This window comes from Falco punctatus, assembly GCF_963210335.1.
Source record: "Falco punctatus genome assembly, chromosome: 9".
Classification (NCBI taxonomy): domain Eukaryota; kingdom Metazoa; phylum Chordata; class Aves; order Falconiformes; family Falconidae; genus Falco; species Falco punctatus.
In genome coordinates, this window is record NC_137589.1 from 960,183 (window position 1) to 982,994 (window position 22,812).

Consider the following 22,812-nt stretch of genomic DNA (forward strand, 5'->3'; position numbering starts at 1 on the left):
GACTAAGCTGCCCTCTAGCTCTTTTTCACCTGCCAGCAAATGCATAGTTTAAGGTTGCCCAAGGATGTCCTGTGCTGTTCCACACAATTCAGCCGAACACTAACTTACATCATCCAACCAAGAAAAAAAGTTAGGACAGTGTCCAAGATAATCTGTCTTCCTGGAACAAGAAACAAATTAATCCAAGAGCTCTGTAATTGCTCTTGCCATGTTTATCTCAGTCTGTTTACATCAAACTGTAATGATTAAAATTAATCCATTACTTTTTATTACACAATCTCCCTCTCACCACATGAGCGTTCCTAGCCTGGTTGTGAAATTAAAAATGTATTAATGTGCATTATCAGGAATGGTACTTAGAATACCATGTTTCTATGCAAAGGATGCAGCTCTGAAGTGCTGCTTCTCCTCCATGTCTATTTCTTTATGAACAAATGGAGATTATATTTCTGTAACAACATATGCGAACAAAGCCCATAAAAGTCCAAGGTACATATAACCTAGATCTCTAAAACCTGATAATTTTAACATATGAATGTAACTCTAGGCAAGGTTTTTTCCCCTTCTGCCAACTGTTGCTCAGACTTGGCTCATTGTAGTGTCCAGCAAGGTCAGCAGCTTAGCCTAACCTTCCTTTCCCAGAAAAGCAGCAAATTTAGAAGACTAACTTTTAAGAGAGAGGTTCTTGTTTTTTGTTACTTCTCCCCATCCAGCCTGATGACTCCTAAATATATCACAGTGTTTAAGATTAAAGATGATGCTAACAAACTCCTTCAGTGATAGAGCCAGCACCACGTAAAACCATTAGTCCATATGCTAGACTCTCTGTGTTCCCAGAGAGACAGGTCTACTCCTATGTAAGGGCAAGGTTGTAGAATCCACAATTTCATCTGTACCTACTCCCAGCCACTGGGGAGCCACAGTGTATCATAATTTATTTCCTTGGGTTTAGATATTTTCATCAGATTTTGGCTCACACACACTGAATAGAAAAACTTTCCAGCAGAAGCAAACATCCTTCCCCAACATGATTATACATTAAACTCATGCAGACCTAAAGCTTCAGATAAATATCCAATTTAAGCAAAAGCAAGGCAAAAAAACCCCTGACAAAACCCCACAGCTGCACAGTCCCTAGAAGCATCAGGAGTGGCACTGGTTTAGAAAGTAGTGACAGCCTCTGTTCAAGTCCTATTTATGGCAACAATAACAACATTAAAAAAACGATGAAAAACCCCAACTCCACATGATTTTATTTCTTGAGCTCCTGTTTTAAATGATCCCAAGTTTGGAGCAGTAACCCTACCAACTACATTGCTACGCAAGTGGAAAAATGTCAAGACTATTCAAGTATACATCAGGTTTTCCAAATGCTCAGAACTTGCCTCTGACAAAAACACCTTCTACCTAACCACAGGATACCCAGCACCCTGTTCAAATTTTTGAATCTTGTTCTTAGAAAAAAAGGCCAAACAAATTAATATGAGCAATACTGAGGAGGAAAAAAAAATTGCCAACACAATGAACGTCAAATTCTTCCTAAATTCACAACAGTACACGCTTTAAGCCAAACCGAAGCACCCTACCTGCCAGTTTCACAGAGCAGCACTCCGGGAGGATATGAGGATTCCCCTGGGCACCTAGTGCTCCTTACCAGCCACTGGCACGGACACTACAGCGCTATCTTCTGCTGACTAGACACAGCCAGGAAGTCAGTATGTTATGCATCTCTGAAATAAATGTGCTCCCTGCACTTCATGTCACACTAAGACATTAGACTATTTCAAGAACATAGCAAGATGAGTCCATGGTTTCTATGAACCAAGTATAGAGTAGTGCAGCCCCAGCTACTCCAAAATGCTCTGTTTTCAGGCTTGAATAACAACATTTTGTTATATTTCATTGATGTCAATAAATCAGTATATCTTTTTCTAAAATTTGAATATACTGAGGTGGATAAAGGCAGCCTCTAATAAAATATTTTTAAAAAAGTTTAATTTTCAAATCCATTTTAAATACGCTAAGATGTTCCACAGGGAAAAAAACAACCATACTACTGGGAAACTAACAGTATAATATTATAATCATGAAAGTTTGCCTCAAGTTTTCCAGAGGAACCTTATTTAATAGTTTTATGCGTGTGTGTGTATATATGTATGTAAATAAAGTGTCTCCATTTTTTTTATAAAAGTTTTCAATGACCTTGACCAAATCATCATTTTTGATCTACACATATCAGTTGACAACTTTGGTAGTACAAATGTAGAGAAGTACATGCAAAAAGATATTTAAAGTCAAAGAGCTGAAACATACCCGTAGTGCTGTGATTCTGAAAGGATCCCTAAGTCTTCCATCTTCATCTTTTAAATTATAGCCTTCGGCTCTTTTATCCCTTTCACTTATTTTCCATAATTTAATAGTTTTATCTAAAACCAAAAATTCACATGCTTGAGAATGAATTAAACTCAAAACAAAAATCACCAAGTAACGGAGGCAGCAGAGGGGACATTATTTATCTATCTAGGTTTCCACTGCCTGCAACAGAAAGGACCCTGATGGAATCCTTTAAACAACAATGTAACACAGAGTACAGTCCTTCCTAGGTTACTTGAAGTACCTTGCCTTCAGCTGTACTGTTTAGCAGAATTGACACATGAAAAACAAACAAACCAAATATACCAGACACATGTACTTGGAGGGTGCAGATGGGAAACACATGAAAATATCAGCAAAAAAGAAAAAAAGTTGGATTCATTTTAACTCCAATATAACGTTCAGTTTGAATAAAATACAAATTTCTGCCTCAACAATAAGGCCTTACGCCTACTGTTCAACAAAATGACCCTTCACAAGGGAAGTTTCACACGCCTATTATCAAAATTCACCCATAAGCCCTCTACGACTATCTAAATTCTTCTTAACAGACAAATACTAGGGAAAAAACACCAACAAACCCATGAGTTACTTACACTAACTACCTTAAGGAAAACCAAGTTTGTCCCAGGTGTCTGCTAAGAGACAGCCAAAGGCAGTGAGAGCGGACTTGCCCCATTATTTTAGGGTTCCATGTCCAAAGACGTACTTCTTGGGTCTTTACTAGGGGAAGTCTTTCCAAGTGCAGAAAGTAAGAATAAACTAAGAGTGAGATTCTTAGCTGACTGGAAACAAACTTGTCCTTCTAAAACTACTGCATATCCTTAAAGCACTTAGGATGACACAGTTTAAAGACTGCTTTAAGTTTAGTAAGGCTTATATTAAAGCAAGATTAGTTTAATTTCAAAGTCCAGTAGACAGAAGTCATTCCTGCTTTTAAAAGTTCATACAGCAGGCAGAATATCAGCCTCTATATGAAGTTATTTAAGTACAAAGTGAGAAGTGATCCAAACTGTTAGTAACAAGCATATTCCTCTGACAGTAAGAGCAAGTTTTTCCATAGAATCAGAGAATTGTTTAGGTTGGAAAAGACCTTTAAGATCATTGAGCCCAACCAGCACTGCCAAGTCCACCACTAACCCGTGTCCCTAATTCTGCATTTACATTTACTGCTTGCTCTACGATGCATCAAAATGAAACAGAGCTAATACTCATACAAACCTAATAACTAATAACCACTCCTAAAATACTGGAAGAAATAAAACCCCCAAAGTGCATGAAAACTTGTGATTTCCAACTTGTAATTTCTGCACTGCTTTTATGTATTCTAAGATACACAGTGAAAATGGTATAAATATATTCCTCCTAGAGTGACTGTTGGTTTTTTAAACAGTTGCTTTTCAAAGCACACATGATGTTTTGGTACTGGAAAAGCAAAAAAGAGCACTGTAACCACAGTGTTTCAAGTGTTTTTGTTAAAAATGCATCTGGGATCACAAAAAAAGAAGTATTTCAAAATTAGGATGATCAAGTCAAATTTCAACTTCTGCTATATTTCAGCATACTGGGAACCCATTTACACAAAACCTACAAAGCAGAATAACAGGGATTGTAAATTGATAGCATGGTCAGTATATCCACAGAAGGTAGCTCTGGAACTGTGCCTATTCTGTTGCTGCTTCGTTATTTTTACATTCATAAATCAGTAATTTACAGTGTATTACAATCCAAACATATTTTGCATATAATTAGAGAAGACATTAGAACAACCCCAAAACACTCCAGAAAAACACCCCACAAGTGGATCAGAGGTGAGATAATATTCAAATCACAGTAAAAGTTCTTTGTGCAAAAATAAAACATCCTTACCATTTGTAGACAGCAGGAAATGAGCAGCATTCTGTTGTGGTAACCACCTAATTTTATTTATTTTTTCCTCAATTTCTAGACTTTTCAAGTAGTCAAACTCAGGTTCATGACTTTGAAAGGTACTGTAAACATTATATTCTCCCCTAGAATGAGGACGGCTTTTATTCTGCAAGGAAACATAATATTTCTTGAAGCTGATGTTACTTGGTTCATTAGGAATTGTACATACAAACTAATGACTAGAAATTGTCAATTAGAAAGCGAAGTTTTTACAACACATCTTGATGAATTTTACATGTTTACTCTACGATACTGTACCCAGTTTACTATCAATACAGTGCACACAGACTTCCTGTATAAAAATGTATCTTTATATATAAATATGTGTGTACTCACAGAACAAAGCATATCAAAGCCCTGTAAAGAGGCATGCTGTCTGCAAAGGCGTTCCTGTGTTTGCTTGGAAGAGGTCTAGGCTACGCTACCTCTCCCAAGCGATTTCAACAGAACTGGAGCAGAGAAGTTAGCTATGTCGTAAATCCTAAACCACCGATTCCATGTGATTAGTTTCTGCACTTTGCCTAATTTCCATTCCCGTCCTTTTCCAAATCTCAATCCTCTAATCACCACAATGTGGATATAAAGCAGGGCTTCCAGACTAGGAAATAAATGTTAAAGGACATTAGACATGGAGTAACTAACTATATTTTTTATAAAAACATGATTGCACAAAGTCATTCTGCTGAAGGCACAGTAAGATCAAGTATGAGCATTAGATCTAGCTCCTCCCCTACTCATTTTAAAACACACAGTATCCAAAAATGGCAACAAGGTTTATAATTTAGATTTGACAACCTTCTTCTTTTTTATTGTAGCAACTCGAAGGCTGGAATTAACACATTTTCATCCAATTCATTCTACATAGTGCTCATCGTCATGTACCAAAGACTATTACAAACACACTAACAACCTTTCCACTCACAGAACTAGAAGATCACTTTGTATTATCCTCATTTGGTAGATGCAGTAGCAAGGAACAGAGATCAAAGTCACAAGTCTCCACAGATTTGCAGTATCACATTTGAGGCAACTAGTTATCAGGCTTATCAAGTAAGTTCACATTAGCTAGTGATTCATGTCTGGAGATCAGCAGATCCACCTGTAGAGCTGCAGTGCTCAGAACTTCTGAATAAACAACCTACATAAAACACAACTGGAAATCACTCACTTGGGAAGCAACAAACCACTTACTGGCAAAGGCAGGCAAGAATTGGTGCAGGAACAGCCTACCCTGCACATGGACTGACGGTTCGTTACCGTGAAGAACACAGCAGTGACTCCCATCACTGCAGACTACTAGGCCAACATGAGGCTGCAAAGGTAACCTTTGTTCTAACACTTCCTTATGCTTCCATGCTTGACCTGGCTACTTCGCTAAGGTTATTTCAGCTAGGTTACTTTTCCTGCAGTGTCTCACAAGTATGAAGCTTTAGTTAATTCTGAGGCTTTACATTATTTTACTCCCTACTTTCATTTAACTTTTAAGAATTCTGGAGAGGATCCTCTCAACTAACACTATTCAGTATAGCTATCTACAGTACTTACCCAGTCCCCTGCATTTTGTGCAAGCTGCCTTTTCTGGCACTAGGCAGAGGTTCCACTCTTTACTCACACATTTGGTTCGACTAATCAGCTGCTTGGAGCTGAAATAATGTCATATGAGTTCAGGGCACGGCGTACAACATCTCAGCCTGCCTTCTCAGATTGGAGGTGTATGGGAAATTTTACAACTATCCTAAGTTGTTATTAACCTGGTCAACCCAGTCTAAAATCTACACTATTTAGAATTATTTGCTGTAAGATCTTATTACAGTTCCTTAATTTTTATTTTTAAATTTTATTAATTTAATAATATTAAGGACCCTTATGTCCAACTCTTCCCTATAGCTTGTATGTGCTCTCAAGACGACAGTTGTATATTCCTGTGTGTACAGACTGACTTGGTTTGGCAGTCTTTTTCTTTTTTTTTAACACTATGAGGAAATGATGTGACAGCTGGGTTTTGACTTACAGAACAACTGAGCACTAACAGCTGAAAGCCAACCAATAATAATAATTCCACCCTAAGCAAGCATCAAAAAAGTCAGAGATCCTGAGCAGGTAGACACTTTTGACCTTGATCTCTCCGTGCCTTAGTTAAGTCTATACAGCAGACTAAATGATAAATGAGCTATGAGCTGTCTAGGTGTAGTAGTATAATATTTCAGTCGCTTTTTCAGCGATAGTATTTTCCTTTCACTACCTCTCAAAAACCTCATAGTAAAACCAGTAGAGTCACCTTTGGTGAAATGTTTTATAAACAGTATCACAGTGAGGATGAAATGTGAAATATTGAACAGCTGTTTGGTAACCGAGCATCATTTGAAACACACAATGAAAGAAGCAGGATTCTAAAGATTAGTATACTTCATGCACAAACAAGCTGAATTAAAAATCCACAATCAATTTATCTGGATATAAAAAACCTCAGCAATGCTATCTGCATTGATGAATGGACAGAATACGTTACAGCATTATCACACAACTGAATACCATTGCAAAGAGCCAGCTGAAAAGCTGCGTTAACTGTAGGAGGGAAAGGCCTCCTACCCTCTGAACTGAAAACGCTCACGTGTCTCTGGGAAGTAGCTGTTCCCACTGTTTTTGATTCATAGGATCCTAAAACACATCAGATCCCTAGTTCTTCACATTTTGAACCATCTTATCCTGTTGTCCTTACAGCTTAACTTGTATCTTTTTTTATAAACTTTTCTTACATGATCTTCAAAAGCATTATGATTTGTCTTAGATCAAACTGATCAAGTGTAAAGTTTAGGAGAAAATCCAAAGGCAATTCTGTAAAATGATACTGACCATACCAGGTACATATATAACAAACTCACTTTAAATTTTAGGACATTTTTCTTTAAGCGGGGAGGGGAACCACCACCACACCAACCTACCAAGTTCAGCACAAGGCATATATTTAGAAATATGGCTAACTTAAGGTTTTCTGAGAAAACTATCCAACCATTTAAACTGCACGGCATGAAAAGATGAAGTGAGACTGTGCAACACAAGAACAGTGTAGTAACAGCACTTTTGTTTTTCAAGTCACTGACCTCTTGTTCCCTTTGAAATATAACCACTCTGCCACCTTTGTCTCCTGTTGCAAGAAGATCACCAGAGTAATTAAATTCAACTGTTGAAATAATATCAGCTGTAAACAGAACAGAAATAAAATAGCGCTGTAATGTGTAAAGCAAATCAAGATGTTTCAAGACTTGAACAAAAACAAAATTACAACTTGTATTAATGCAACAACACAACTTCTTGATTTACATCATCAGTATCCAGAAATTAAGCCATGTTTCAAAGCCTAACAAAATCTTATTTACAATCTAAAACACTTCCTCATTTCTCAGTTTAAGCTTTTGAGGGCCTTCAGTCACAAAGGAGAAGGCATATTGTTTTAAAAATCCAAACTGTGTATCCTACCTGTTGACAGTAAATGCTGAAATATTTCACAGAGATATGCCTGCAGAGAGCTTCTAAAAGTAAGAATTGTATCAGAAGTGGTTCATCTGAAGTATTACTTTGGAGCAGCACTGCAGCTTGCACTGATCAGTGAGGCTGAGGTGTACCTGGTCTCTCCCCTGGGCTGAGCATTCATGTTAACTGGGCATCCGTCTGCCAAAGGGCAGGGGGTGCGGGTGGGAGAAAGAAAAGTCTTCCAGTTTCGCTTCTTGAACCAAATCTGTGCAGAAGCATCAGCATGTATACAAGAAACAAGAGGCAAGGATGACTGCAGCTGAAAGAACAGGACAGCAAAGCAAAAGACTGCAGGACCTTCAATGTAAACTGACAAGCACCCTTGGGACTGAACCTTGAAAACAACTAGTATTTATTCACCACTGCACACCACAATTAATCTTTGGAGGTGGCAATAAAGAAACAACTACCCTTAAACAATCTCTAACCAAGGGGCAGAGAGATAAGAGGCTATAAATGTCTATCACAGGTTTTAGGCATATGGTAACAAAACCAACAAACCACTTGGCATAAAATTGTAAGTAAACACTTATCCATCCTGTTGTTTGCTAGCCATACAAATATTTCATTACATATATGCAGGTATAACAATTGTAAGATTTGACTATATGAAAACTACTTTCCTGCATTGAAAGGAATTGAAAAAAAATCATACACCAAAATCAATAATCCCCCATGCTTATGAGGAAGGTGATTAGGAAGTATGATACTAGTTTTCCTGATACACAATTCATATTTCATCTTTTATTAAGAGATGTCCTTGAAACCATTTTTTCCTAGTATATAAAGAACACAACTTATCTTCTTTGATCTAAAAAAACTGTGAAAAGGAAAAAAAAAAAATCTTTCTACAGATTTATCCCAGCCTTCAAAACTGCATCACTAACCTGCTTCTGGACACATCTATTTTTATATTCACCTTTCTTTAAAAGGTTATGAAAAGATTCCATTTTGGTAAAGAACAGGGTGATGGCTAATCCCAGATCCTCAACAGAACCAGAACATCAGAACAAACCCCACCCCTGCTGTATGTACTCCATACTGAAAAGACCCATCTTTCCTCAGCTGACCTACTTTTAAAAATTAACCATACTGCTAGTTTCTAGCTAGTGTCTCTAGCTGGTCTCCCTCTCCATTCACAGTGACCCTCACCTGCCATCATGCTGCCCAACCACAGTGACCACCACTCTCACAAGTTCTCAAGTTGTCAACCACAGAGCTCTTTGCAAACCTGACCCTTCCCTGTTGACCCCCTCACAAGTAATTAAGCAGCAAAGTCTTTTGGCTTTTCACTATGAACACTGTCAGAATGACAACTAATCCACCTATTCTCTTTACACCGATTCCACATTTTGTAGCCGATTGCTGGTACATGACCATTTGCCTCCGAAACAGACTATGTAGAAAGTATCGAAAACACAAAGAAACCCCAACAATTCTTCCCCTCTCCAAACTGCTATAATGAATTTACAGCAGTAAGTAGTTACCTACAGGAAAAGCATATGGTATACAGTTTTTACTCTTTATGTGAAATGATCTCTTTAGAAACAGCCTTAGAACTATGAGCTTCCACTAGCACAACACTGATAAAATCTTTATATATATACAAATCCTTAAATTTATGTATTTTAATATTTATTTTTATACACCCATGTATATAAATGTATATATATATATATAGATGTATAAAAAACTTCAGACTAGAGTGGTACAATGTGTTCAGTCAAAAAATATAAATAGAAAAGCTATGTATTTCCACTTACCATAAAGATCCACTTTGTCAAAATTATACCTACACACCAAGCACAGCAATAACATTTCACCAAACCTCAGTGTTAAAACAAAAAGCAAAACGCCCAAGTTTAAACAATGACACCAGATATGTCAACCTGCATGTGAAGGAGACGTCTGTTCTGTTCTTTACAAGGTTAAGGAAAACTCAGATTATTGATAAAATAAAACCAGATTGTCAACATTAATACTTGTCCCTTCTACATTATAAATGAACGGGACTCAAGAGATGATGGACAAATGGTTAGATGGCTGTAAAGAGACCAGTTTCTAGCTCACTGATTTCCCAGTGAATTCTGTTCAGACCTTTTACCCCAAAGCAATTCAGAAGAGTGTATAGGGTACCTTGTGTATAATGTTAACTATTTCTTAAATATACTTTCTATAAAGGTAAGAAAAAAATGCTCAACCTGTAATGATGATGCATTATTTCACTTTTGAAAAGCTTGTCACATTTCTCTGATGTTTGATCTCATACCCTGCTTAGGTCCTCAGACAGGCAAAGAATTATTACATACAGAGAAAGTGTATGAGCTGGTCCATTGAAAGCCTTTTCTTGATTTGGAACTTTTTTCTTTATTAAGAAAGAAAACAAACTTAAACAAGGACATTTCATAACAATCTGCATAACATAGGTATATGGTAATCATGAAAATGTCTTAAAGCAAACTCATTCTCCCTGCCTGACGATCATGGGGAGAACAAGATGTGTGAGAACTGAGATACAGTGTCAAAAAAACAAATCTCTGTGTATGTAGCTACTACTGCTGTTGGGCTTTAATTCTCATTCATGCTAATGATTTTCATAATTAGATGTTTGCTTTGTGCCCAATACATGCCTAAATTGTGTAAGAATGTATAAATTATAAGCTGTTACAAATAGCTGTCTGGCTAAGAGGTTTTATAGTTACAAATACCAAATATCATGACATAAGCAAAGAATTTTGTACTAAAATGACAAAGCCAGTGAACTAGCTGAAGATGTAATCTTAATTAAATTCCACTCCAAGACTGACAATAGGGCTAGAATGAAAAAAAAAAATTCCTACATCCCATTATCACTCAATTATACACAGGAAAACAAGCCAGGCATTTCAAGTGAAGCCATGGGAAATTAGTAAACGAAGGAAAAAAGCAGCAAACCGATGAGGTAAGCAATCAGTAAAGTGACTTGATAGAGTAATTTTATGATGTTTTCAGTACTCTACTCAAAAGTAGCCCTTAAATTACAAAGGTTTATCAGTAGCAAAACTAACGTTCCACTATCATAAAAAACTGAAAGCCATTCTAGCACGTCACTTTAACCCTCTGAGACATTAGTAAACATTGTAGCAGAAATAAGTGACTCTTTCAACACATGCGATTATTTCGAAGTCACAAAATCCACTTTTTCATTCCAGAAAGGGAAAAAGATACTACTAATTTCTCCCATCTACACTATGAAAAGTATTTACCAAATGATTTGCTCAAAATACACTGTGCACCATTTTTGCTTTAACATGCATGTAAAGTCAACATCATTTGTCTGACAGCTATTACTTACTAGCACTGCTATCTAGCCAGACATAACCCTGGGTTCCTTTATGCTAAGAACTCTGGAAACATGCTAAACCACAGACACTACCCAAATTCTATGGTTTAAACAAGAAGTACAGGGGAAAAGCGCATGAACAACAACATGCATAGGTAAATGATCGTGCCGGGGAGAATGCCTCCTTCTCCTAATTGACTACCAACTGGAAATGCAACTTGAAATTTTAAATCAGTGCTGAAATAGTATGTTGCCAAAATGCTACGTGGAAATAGGTAAGTGAAGGGGCACATCAGGAAAAAAAAATATAGACTTTCTTCAAGTGTTTTCCAAGTTAAAAAATTTGGAAAATGATGTATCAACTTTTTTTTTTTTTTTTTTTTTTAAGAGCTCTATACTTTTTTGTATATATAAAAGTATGAATTAAAACCAGATTCCCCTGTAGTCATGTTTAACTGAAGCCTATAAATCCCCAAAATAATACCACCCAATATCCTCAGCACTATACTATCTCACAGCAGGTAAAATAAAAAAACAGTTACATGAGACTAGAGGTAAACTACAAAATTAATTCCAAACCAAACACCCAGAGCGTTCTGCTCAACTTGCTTTACCCATCTGCATTCACTGTTTATTTTCAAGTCAGCTTAAAACTTTCAGAAAAAAACAAATCAAGCCCTTGCAGGTTCTTAATCATCACATTAACTTTGTAATTTTAAAAGCTTTTTTATTGTATGTCATATCTTCTTCATATGTGTACAAACACCAGCTTTATTTCCCAGCGGAGTATTTCAGCCTGTTCTCCATACCAGCAAGCAAACTCACAATGAAATGTAGAAAAGCGTGAGTAAAGACAAACTGTCATGACATTTGCTCATGTACAGCATCCTAATGCACTCTTCTCATATACAAAACACCTTTGTGATTATGATTTTCCAGAAACAGAGAGGTCTGTCCAGCTTTCTCTCCATTTTTGTTCCAGTGTGGCTAGCACACTCTGTTCTGGAAGCAGCCACGTAAACTCTCCTCCCATAAACTACAGAGAGCAGTGAGACCTATGGCTTTACAATAAGATCTTAGCCTGACAATATTTCTCTCCAGAGATGAAAAATTAATGCTTAGCCTCACTTTTGGAAAGGAGTTTTAACTTAGTTACAGTCTACACACAGAGTAGGAAACTCCTAGCTGTCTTCAAAGATAGTATATTAAAAGGATCACTGGCAACTAAATTATGATTCTGCACAATCTCCAAATTTAAAAGCACTATGCACTTCCATGGGTAGTAAACACCCTTCCAACATATTAGAAGGCTACAAATATCCATCTTTATAATAACGTAGTGGAAACCATTCTCAGTGACTCGGGAGACTGTCCTATAAGCCCTGACAGATGTTCTAAAATTCAGTCTAAGTGCTCTAAGCCTTTTAACATCACTGCTGAGTATTAACCTCCCTACATCACAGAATTCCTGTCATAATTCTGTTAAAGTTCTATAACCTCCGAAGCCTCCTGGCCCAGTTATGTTGGGGGCAAAGGGGGGACAGGATGGCAGGGACCAACATTTGCTAGGATTCTGAAATGACAGCAAGCTTATACCTGCAAACTAATTTAATCCCACAAAGGATTCAAACTAGGTATTTCTAACTGACACCGATATCAGTGTCTGGGCTCTCTGTTTAGGTAATGGAGAATGCAAAGAGATCCAGAACATCTATATTAGATGCCTAAAATTAGCTACCATGAACTTTTCCTCTCTAAGCTGGCTGCACAATGTTACTTCAGTTAAAATCCAAAACCTGAAAAAACGTAATTACTTCACAGCTCATCCAGTAGATTAGTGAATTTGCAGCTGTAGTTCGTGCTCAGGACTAACACTAGACACAAGCAGCATCAAATCCTTTCTCATTCTTCTAAGCTTTTCAAAGATTTTTGTCAAAAGCCCACTCCTCAGACACTTAATGAACAAGGAAGTCAAACAGCCAGTTTTCCAACATCACCTAAAAGGGGGCTAGCTCCAGCTTCTAGGGGATTTTAATTTCAAATTCTCCAAATATGTGATGGACAACACAGTGCTTCACATTCAGTACACAGCCTGACACACACAAAAAAAGCATGTTAGCAAACCAGTCTCCTGTTCCTTACCTTGAAAAATATTTTTAATACACACCATCCTTCTCCATTATTTGTTCTAGAGACCCAAAGAAAGAACTGCTTTAAGGACTATGAAACTCTGAAGAAGCTCATGCTTTGAGAGGGAATGACTGGATCTGGACCAAAGCCAGATGGCTGGCACAAACTGTAAGGGAGATTGCCAGTGGAAACTAAACATAGAAAGAACATTTCTGTGCCTGTAATCAAGATCAAAGGTGACACACCTTTCACTCTGACATACATTCATTCTACAGTGTTTTATCCTACGGCAGAAGAAAGCTGTGGGAGACATTGTATCGTCTCCTACAGTTGATAGGAATGAAGCAGAGAGCATAAAAGGGGGTAAGCACAGATGATGTGCTCCTAAATCAACTTGGAAGTTAGATGTTGGGATCTCCCTGTGACACTGCGATGAACTGTTAAGACGTGGCACCGGAACAAACAGAACCCTCTTTTGAAACAAACGACAACATTCCGTTCCAAGGTATGACTAGTGAAAAACATGGTTGGTTGGGGCCCATACAGAGAACAGCAAGGAACCATCGTTTCAGAGCAACTAAGTGAACACTCAAATAGAGTAAAATAAAATACCATGAAAGGAGCAAGTAAAATTAGTAAAAGCAAAAAAGAAAGACATCTGTTAGAGGTAACAGATTATCAAAGAGAATGAGGAAATTGAGAGGCTAACACCTGCTAAACAGTAAATAATAGAAAAAAGTTTTAAAAAACAAAATCATATTTGAGCTTAACAAGTTACAAATATACAGGGCCTTAGAACTACTTTTTACTTGACTTACAGTAACTGCAAGAGAATGCTCACCAAACATCACCAGCAGTATCCACCTGAATTAAAAGGCATCTGGGGTGGGGAGAAGGGAATCAGTTGGTGTAAATTTTGACAGTTTTTCAATTTGGAATTTGAGAGTAGAGAGCCGCTAGCAGGTACTCTGCTTTTAACCAGACCCAACCCTCTTCCTCCCTTCTGGGGCAGGCAAGCACAACCAGAATTTCTGTTACTGCAGGTTTCTGACTTCAGCACTGATTTCCAGTCTTCAGCTTCTCCATTCTCTCTCCTTTCTGTACCTTTCACCGATTTGCTTCTGGATGAATGAGGATCTCCATACTATGGCTGCTAGAACAGTCAATGAAAAGGAGTGGTATTACTCCGCAATGAGGATGGACTAAGATTGGTGTTGCTAATTACTGCTCCTAGGATATTTCCTAAAATACTGCTTCTTAATTTAACAGCTGATGGAAATCAAATTTCTATCTCTGAATTGTACTGAAAGGTGAGCTAAACTTAATGCTATCAATAATCATTTGACAATACACATAGAAGTTACTCAAAATCACCTATTATTCAGAATATGCCACCTTACATGTAATTTTTTAAAGATTTCTACTTTTAGGATTTATTTGAAGAGTTAACACAAAAGTGAGATGCATCAGAAGTCAGAAGAATAAATCAAAGTTGGTATAGTTTTGTTCAAACCAAATTTCTTCCAGTTTACACTGCTTGGCACCCTGTCAACCTACAGTATCCATCAGGTCTGACGATTTTTTATGCCCCGATACTCAAACTACTTGCAAAATGGCCTGAATGGCCTTTAAGTACCTGGTAGAGTTTAACTTAGTCCAAAACAACTCCGCTTTCTGAACTAATTTAAATCACTGAACAGATTTAAGGTCAGCCAAGGGCAAGAAAAGGGCACCTGAACTGCCTCCACAGAAGCGCAGTAGCTGGGCCAGCACAGAACAGCTCGAACAGCGCAGTCAGCACTGCCGCTGACAGGCTGTGGCAAACTACAAACAAGGGCTTTTCTCTCAGAAAGACTCCCAGCTCCTGTGTGTCCTGGACCCCGCCTGGAGCTAAGCCACTTGGCTTCTGAGAAGTGAGCGCAGGCCATTCTGTTCTGAGTGGTGTAACAAACTGGTAGGAAAGAAGTAACATAAGGTGTCAAACTGTTCCCAAGCCCTGTTCCAAAGGCCAGGCTGCCCAGCAAACTCCCCCAAACCAAACACTTGTTCAGCTGATTTAACAGTCACCTAAGAGTTTGCATCTCATTAGTGCAATTCCCTGATCTATTGAAATTTGCGTTTTCTCTTCAATGGAACCAGACTGTAATGTGATGCTGGAAGTCCTTTATATTATATTTTAAAAAAAGAAAAAAAACCACAACAAAACACAACCGAAAAACCTGTCTGCACAGAGTTTAAAGTGCATGTAATTGGATGTATTAATACAAAGAAAGAGTAAAGTAGCAGCAAGAAAATAGTAAAGTTGAAGTTCAGCAAGACAGAAATAAACATTACCTTCATGCTTGCCAAAGCTTGCCGTGCCTTTTCTCACAAGCAATGAGAAATTATGGAGGCTATTTATAAAATTCATAACACAATCCAGTATTCTGCATGCAAATCTATTGCCTCAGTATTATTTTTTAACCTCTGGAATAGTAATTCCAATAAGCTTTCTCCTACTGGAAGTGTATTTAATTCATGTTATTCTTTTAGGGTTTTTTCTATGTGGCTAATTGTCATGCTTTTCCTTGTACTTTTACTAGGAGTTAATAAAAGTCTTAACATGATGGGTAAATACATTTTTTTTCCCCAGTTGCAGCTTTTACACCTTCCAGTCTTAACAAAAAAAAAAACCCAAACAAACCACAAAACCAAAAATCCACAGGGGTTTTCTAATTTTTGATTAAGCTTTTCTCCTAGACATTAAAATACTCAACAAATGGCACAGTAATCAAGAGTGTACGTGAGAACCGTATCAAAAACTTCCTGGGTCAACAGGTAATACAACCTGCTGTCATCACAGCCTACCATTCTGCGAAGAGACAAATGGCAGTATCTTTCACTGTTCACAGATTAAAGTATAGGTGTAAAGACTCATACTAATTTCTCTATTCCCACCACTCCAGATGTTTTATTTTGTATTCCTACCTTAGAACTCTGCAATTGATACTCACTGCTTCCCCAAACTGTTTATCATTCATTCATAAGCTATGTGTTCCTGCAGCTTCACATTTTAATCAAAATATCATACAGCTACACCTAGTAATTTGTCTTCTCTTGTAGCCTATTGGTTGCTTAGTCTTTTAAAGGACTTTCTTTTCTGTTCTTATATATTCTACTTGCTGTCTTTCACTGGACCTGAGAATTTTTTTCCCCTTGATGCCCATAAACCTGCACCCCTGTGGTTTTCTGACAAGATTGTCGTAACTTTCTTTTATGTACGAGTCATGAAAAAGACGCTAGATACCAAAGCTATGGGTGAACTTCAACAATGAAATAAGGCATTTATGAACCACTTCTGACTGCCTTGAAGGTCTCCACCTAGCCTGTAAATTTTCTAGTTTCCTTCACAAGAGATACATACTGTTTCCACAGTTCTCAGAATGCTAAACATTTTTTTCTATCTTCATACTCCTCCTCCTGCCCCTGCAGTTCCATGTCATGTACACATGCCAGAAGAAAAAAGAAAATAAAAAAAAATAATAAAAGAATAAAGATTTGATACAATGGTAAAGATTACAGATTTAAACTCACTGTAAGTATGTTAGCTGGCAGGACATTCTTTTCTCCACAGAAAACCAAGAAGATATCACTTGACATGACTACTTTTATGCAGCGTGAAGATCACCTGGAGCTTTATTTTTTTTTCCCCTTCAAAGCAAAGATAATTCAGTTGTAAAACTTGGCTTCCTTACTATGAAGAGTCATACTCTAATGATTTTAAAAGAGAGGGATAGGAACTTCCTAAAGTTCACTAACATTGCATTTCTCACACACAACACCCTGACTTAATAGTCTCCAGTTACTCATACGTTAATAGAATCAGAATCATTTAGGTCGGAAAAGACCTTTAAGATCACTGAGTCCAACCATCAACCCAGCACTACCAAGCCCACCACCAACCCATGTACCTAAGTGCCACATCTACATGTCTTTTAAACACCCCCAGGGATGGTGACTCAACCACAGAAAGATAGTACAATCTACTTTCCAGTGGCATAACACCCTGGTTTTTTTCTTGTCTGACAGAATTGGAATTCAAAAGAACACTTACTATTAAATACGACTGGCTGAGAACAACATTTTTAGATAATAGCGTGTTGTGGAATAACAGGCAAAGACAAATTCCTGGTCCATGGGTTGTATGAAGGCTTGAGATTAATGTGGTCTATCCGAAACATTGAAAGACTACTTTCTCCAACAGGAAACCAATACATAACATGTGCTCAGGTCAAAACTGTTTGCAAAATACTTTTCCCCCCCCACATTAAAAAAAAAAAAAACACCACCAAAACATTTCCCAAAGTCACTAATATGTCATATTTATTGTGCAGACCACCATATACAACACACACACAGCAGGGAAGATAAAGGAAACTTTCAAGAATTTTGGTCCCTGCAAGAAATGGTAGCTCTTCAGAATATTCACAACTGTCCTTTGGGGATTAGAGAGGTGGTGACCTGCCAAAGGATCTAGGCAAAAGCACGCTGCTATTTATCACCATAAACCAGGGATGTGTGCATAGTGTTTTAGGGAGGGCAAAAGAGCAGGCATCTGAAGCCCTGCTTATGGCAAAACACTGTTTTTCAAGGAAACAAAACAAAACACAGATAAAAGCCCACGATCTGCCCCATTCCAGCAGCGGGTGACATCTTCAGGGATAACAAATTATTTATGATGAAATATGGCTTAATATTGTAGTCATTATTACCATATTTTCCAATTCTTACAGAAAACCCCATAATCTTCAAGGTAGCAGCCAATTCTGTCATTTCTTCCATGCAGTTTTAACTAGATGTCAAATCGCTGTACCTCTTTTGGAATATTTTTGTTAGAAGTCTGAAATCATGCCAGAATTTGCTTTAAAAACAGTGAGAATTGGCCAGTTAAATTCCTGCACAAGACATGAAAACATTTTAAATCCACTGATTTGTAAAGACAATTTAATAATGTGAGTGTTTTTAAATCACTTGTATACAATCTGAGAACAATTATAGGATTATATAGTCCAATATATTTTTATTAGATCATGGTTTTATTTTTTACTTGCGTTCTGCATTCTGAAAAACTTCTGAGGTGCACTTAGTGAGCACCGCAAAAAGCTTTAGGAGCTGTAAAAAGGAGAAGTAAAGAATTTGTTGAACTGATGATAACATGGGATCTTTATCAGTGCTGTCAATACCAATTACTATTTGGAGAACTTAAAAACCCACAACATTATTCTTTGATCTTTAAATAAAGACATAAAATTTCTTAGAAAGTAGAAATCCAAGACAAGTATTCTGAAAATTAAAGTCAATTCTTTTTGAAGAATCAGATTTGCTCATGTGAAATACCTTACAAAGGTTCATCCTTAAGTTAATGGATGTGGGCTTCCAAGGAACTCTTGTTCATTACAAAAGCGCACTGTGTCCAGCATTTATGTGCAAAACCAGGCTTTAGACTCAGCTGCTTCATAAAGTTTCATTTAAAACAAGTTAAAACTTAAGCTGATGAAGCTCCAAGCGGAAACCAGTACCTGTTTCATTTAGTGTAGTAACCATACCCTTAAAGCTGCCTATATCTGGAACAGGATGTAGCTATGTAATCTGTGCCAAATTAAAAGAGCATTTACAGAATGGAACAGTCCATCACAACCCAAACCCCCACACTCACTACTTTGAAAAACCCAAAGAAATCCCAGTGTCAGCAATGAGAAAACCATGATCTCCATAGCATACAGGTTCACCTTCTGACAAGGATCAGACATTCTTCCCAGCATTTCCAACTTGTCACTAACACAAGTCAGTTAGGAAGATTTATAGTGCCTGCTCTCTCTCTATATATATAAATAATACATTCTGTTAATTACATACAGAAATAGTTATGGATTATATGCAGAACATCTGGCCCAAGGGAATTTGGGCAGACCTGTACATTATTTAATAAACTGATTTCTATTTTGCTTGCAAAAAAACCCCAAAACAGAAGTTTTTGAACATGAAAAACAAATTAAACCCTGAAATCACAAAACTGATTAGGTCTCAGGCAGCATTATTTAAAACAAACACCCAAAACCCCAACCTATATTCAGAAAGGTACTTTCTACCAAAAAAGGTAATCAAAGAATAACAAGTTTCACAGGCAATCAGCATGGGTTTTGTAGTCACATGGTTTTATGCTAAAAACAAAATTACAACACATTTTTAAATTTTTTTTTTTAACTTAAGCTTTTTGTCATCCTCAATATCAATCCTTTCATTCAATATCTGCTTTATCCTCCAGTCTTCCTCCTTGAATCCATTAAACTTTTCTGCTTTAGAAAACTACGCATTTCAGTAACTGGTGTATTTTCCTCAATCTTTTTGAAATAGCCAGATTGGTCTTATAAACAGTGCTCTATTTATTTAAACAGAGCATTGTACAGATTTCAAAGATTAGTCACTGAAGAAAGTGAATGCACAGAAAAGACAAAGAGGAGACAAAGCTATTTTCTGTATTAATGACCTAGTTAGGAAAAACCCTGGGAATGGAGATAGCAGTTGCAAATCCCACTATAGCCATTTGTCATAGTCATGTTAATACTTTTATTAAAGCAATACATGTGAAAAGCAACTATTAAATATAAAATGTATTCTAGAATTGCACTTTTCACAAAAGAGAAAAAAAGAAATTTACAGAAATAGCAAGTTTTCCCTATCACAAAAATTTACATGAAATTCACAGTAGTTTTATGCAATATTTGCAGCAAGGCTATTTCAAGGCAAAAGCCACCCATCAAATAGGTTTAGACGTGCAGTTTGGTAAAAGATGTTTTAAAAATTGCTAATTATTTCCATAATTGGGGCCAAACATCTGGCAATGTAATTGCACTCTTCTACATAAGGCTGAATCAAAATCAAGCAATTATTAGCAAATAAATTGTACAATGCCTTTATTTTATTCCAATTCTAAGGCAAAGACTGAGGGGGAAGCCCACAAACCAAAATAAAGACAGTGAGTCATAAAACCTCTAAGTAGTTCTCATATTCCAGTAGCAAAACAAAACTCTAGTACCAATTCTACAAAACCAGGTGTTGAATGATTACTTACATTAATTGCCCTATGAAGAAAATCACACTTCTCATGCGTAGTATAATCACACACAATCTAAAGTGCTCACTCCCGGGAAATTCATGTTAATAAGGTATATATGAGAAAATCCAGGGTGAAAGTGTTGAGCATTATCACCCCTATTTCCCCTTACTCCTCCTAGTCACCTCAAAACAGAGAGCTTTCCCCTCTCTAACTGAAGAGCTCTGCCTTGGTGATGTGTCTCATCAGTAATGTAAGTCCCTCTTTGAACAGTCCTGTTATGCACTTAAATAATTAACTGGGTTTAGGACATAATGGTGTTTCAAAACCATGCAGCTTTCCAGTTCTATACAAAATCATGTTGCTCAGTAACTGCCTGGGAAGTAAGGTGCTCACAGGAGTCTATTTTTTGCCATGTGGAGAACTAACTTTTAGTCACATAGATGATGGATCCTAAGAAAAAAAGGATCATTTGGGAAACTCGTAAAAGCTACTTAAGTACATTTTCATAAGAATTCCGGGAACTTCAGAACAATAGTACAAGTTACAAAATATATTTAGAGAGAGAAAAAAGAAAACAACTGAGTCTGAGTACTAGTAGCTCAAGCAGTTTTCAAGTCTATTCCTCCCATAGGTATTATTTTAATAGGAATGCCAAACAAGTGGCATAAAAATGTAAACACTGTCAGCACAATTTCCCTGTAGTAGACAGTAAAAAGAATATTTACTGCATCCAGTAAAAGAAAAACCCGAAACTCAAGACAACTACACACTGGCACTGCAAGTTATTTCACTTAATACGATAAATACAGCTATTTCAGTTAATGCAGTAAAAATAAAATAAATAGCACAGAATTCTGTTTCACACACATACTTCTCACCCCCTTTTCTAAACAGCATTGCCATTCTGAACATGTGAACACAGAAAACATAAAAAAAAGAACTTTCTCAAAGTCAAACAAAACTTCACATTGTTGCTACATACTACAGATAAATTATTTTTCCAGTTAAAACACTTGTTATTTTGTACTCACTGCAAAGCATGCTGTGCTTAGAATGTTTCAGAGAAATGTAAAGATGTGCCCATTTTCCCTACTTAAATATCCCTATTTATAGCTTCCAAATGTTAACAAGTAGGAATAAAATTTCTTCACATCTGCAGGAAGCCTTTAAACGCTACTTTTTAAATTACGCACAAATGACAGACCTGCACGCTCTCTGTCGCTCTCTTTGCGTCAGAGTGAAACTTGACAAGCCTGACAGACTCCATTTGTGCTCTTCTCCCACCCCTCCGGATTTTATCACTGTCATTAGCTTTTCTCCCTAGTGATTAGAATTAAAGAACAGGAGGAAGCCATCGTGTCTTCTCTATTATCTCTCCCCCACCGCCCCCCCCCAAAAAAAAAAAAAAAAAAAAAAAGCACATCGCACTGGAAGCACAGGCGCTAGCTTAGTCATTGCAACACACCCCGCGTTCTGCGAGCCTCGGGCACGGACTAGGGAGATGCTGCAGCTCAGCCGTTCCCCGCCGCGGCTCCTTCAGCGCGGGCGTGACACAGATGCCGAGAGAGGAAAAAAAGGTGTTGGTGCCCGCGGCTCCGGCGGGGCGGCAGCCGGGGGACGGCGGCCTCCGGGAGCCCGGGGCACAGCACAGGTTGCTCGGCCGCGGCCCGGCCCTTACCTTCCGCCACGTCCTCGTCGATAGCCCCCTTCACCTGGGAGAAACACCACTGGAAGTCGTTGCTGCTGCTGCTGCTGCAGCCGCCGCCTCCACCTCCTGCCACCCCTGAAACGGGAAGAGAGGGCGGTGAGGGGACAGGCACACCGCGAGGGCCCCGCCGCCCCCTGCCCAGCCCCTTCCTCAGTGCGGCCCGCTCCACCGCCGCACGGCCCTGCCCAGGGCAGGCCCCGCCGCCTCAGCCCGGCGCCGCGCCCCGGCCCAAACCCCTCGGGGCAGGCCCGGTCCCCACACGCCGCCACGCCGCCACTGGGGGGCTGCCCCCCGCCACCCAGATCCGCGCGGCGCGGCCCAGCTCCCTCTGCCCGGCGAGCCAGACGCAGCCGCCCTGCGTGCAGCTAGGCCGCCCGGCCTCACCTGCCATGTCGCACGGTACAGGTGGGGCGGGGGCGGGGGGCCGCGGGGGGAGGCGCCAGCCGGGAGCGGGTCGCAGCCGCCGCTGCCGCACGGAGCTGCCGCCGCGGGAGGTTTCGGGGTTTCAAAATGGCGCCCATTGCCGGTCGGTCTGATCCGGTGACGTCATCGCCCCAACTCCCCTCAGGGAGGGGGCGAGCGCGGGCGGTGCGGCCGGGGTGGTGGTTACGGCGGCACGGCCCTGTGGCCCGGGCCCGGGGAAGGCCCTCCCGGCGGGCTCGGCGCTCGTAAGGGAGGCGGTGGCGGCGGCGGAGGAGGAGGAGGGCCGCACCGCGGCAGCGT

The 22,812-nt window shown here is 38.7% G+C and overlaps 1 protein-coding gene across 5 annotated transcripts in view; it reads right to left on the reverse strand.

The window, feature by feature from the left end:
- The window catches only part of PPP2R2D (protein phosphatase 2 regulatory subunit Bdelta), a 31,649-nt gene extending 8,905 nt beyond the window's left edge, over window positions 1-22,744 (reverse strand). Inside the window, exons 1-5 of one of the 5 annotated variants that reach the window (XM_080403442.1) lie at window positions 22,474-22,744; window positions 22,060-22,164; window positions 7,404-7,501; window positions 4,243-4,408; window positions 2,314-2,426 (exon numbers count right to left, since the gene is read on the reverse strand). In XM_080403442.1, coding sequence (XP_080259568.1) covers window positions 2,314-2,426; window positions 4,243-4,408; window positions 7,404-7,501; window positions 22,060-22,164; window positions 22,474-22,480 — 489 coding nt within the window. In that variant the 5' untranslated portion in view covers window positions 22,481-22,744. Of the gene's footprint in view, window positions 1-2,313; window positions 2,427-4,242; window positions 4,409-4,638; window positions 5,312-7,403; window positions 7,502-7,925; window positions 10,904-22,059; window positions 22,165-22,473 lie in introns of those variants that run through there. The other 4 variants (XM_080403443.1, XM_080403444.1, XM_080403446.1 and 1 more) reach the window with 4 other exon arrangements.
- Between the last annotated feature and the right edge of the window lie 68 nt (window positions 22,745-22,812).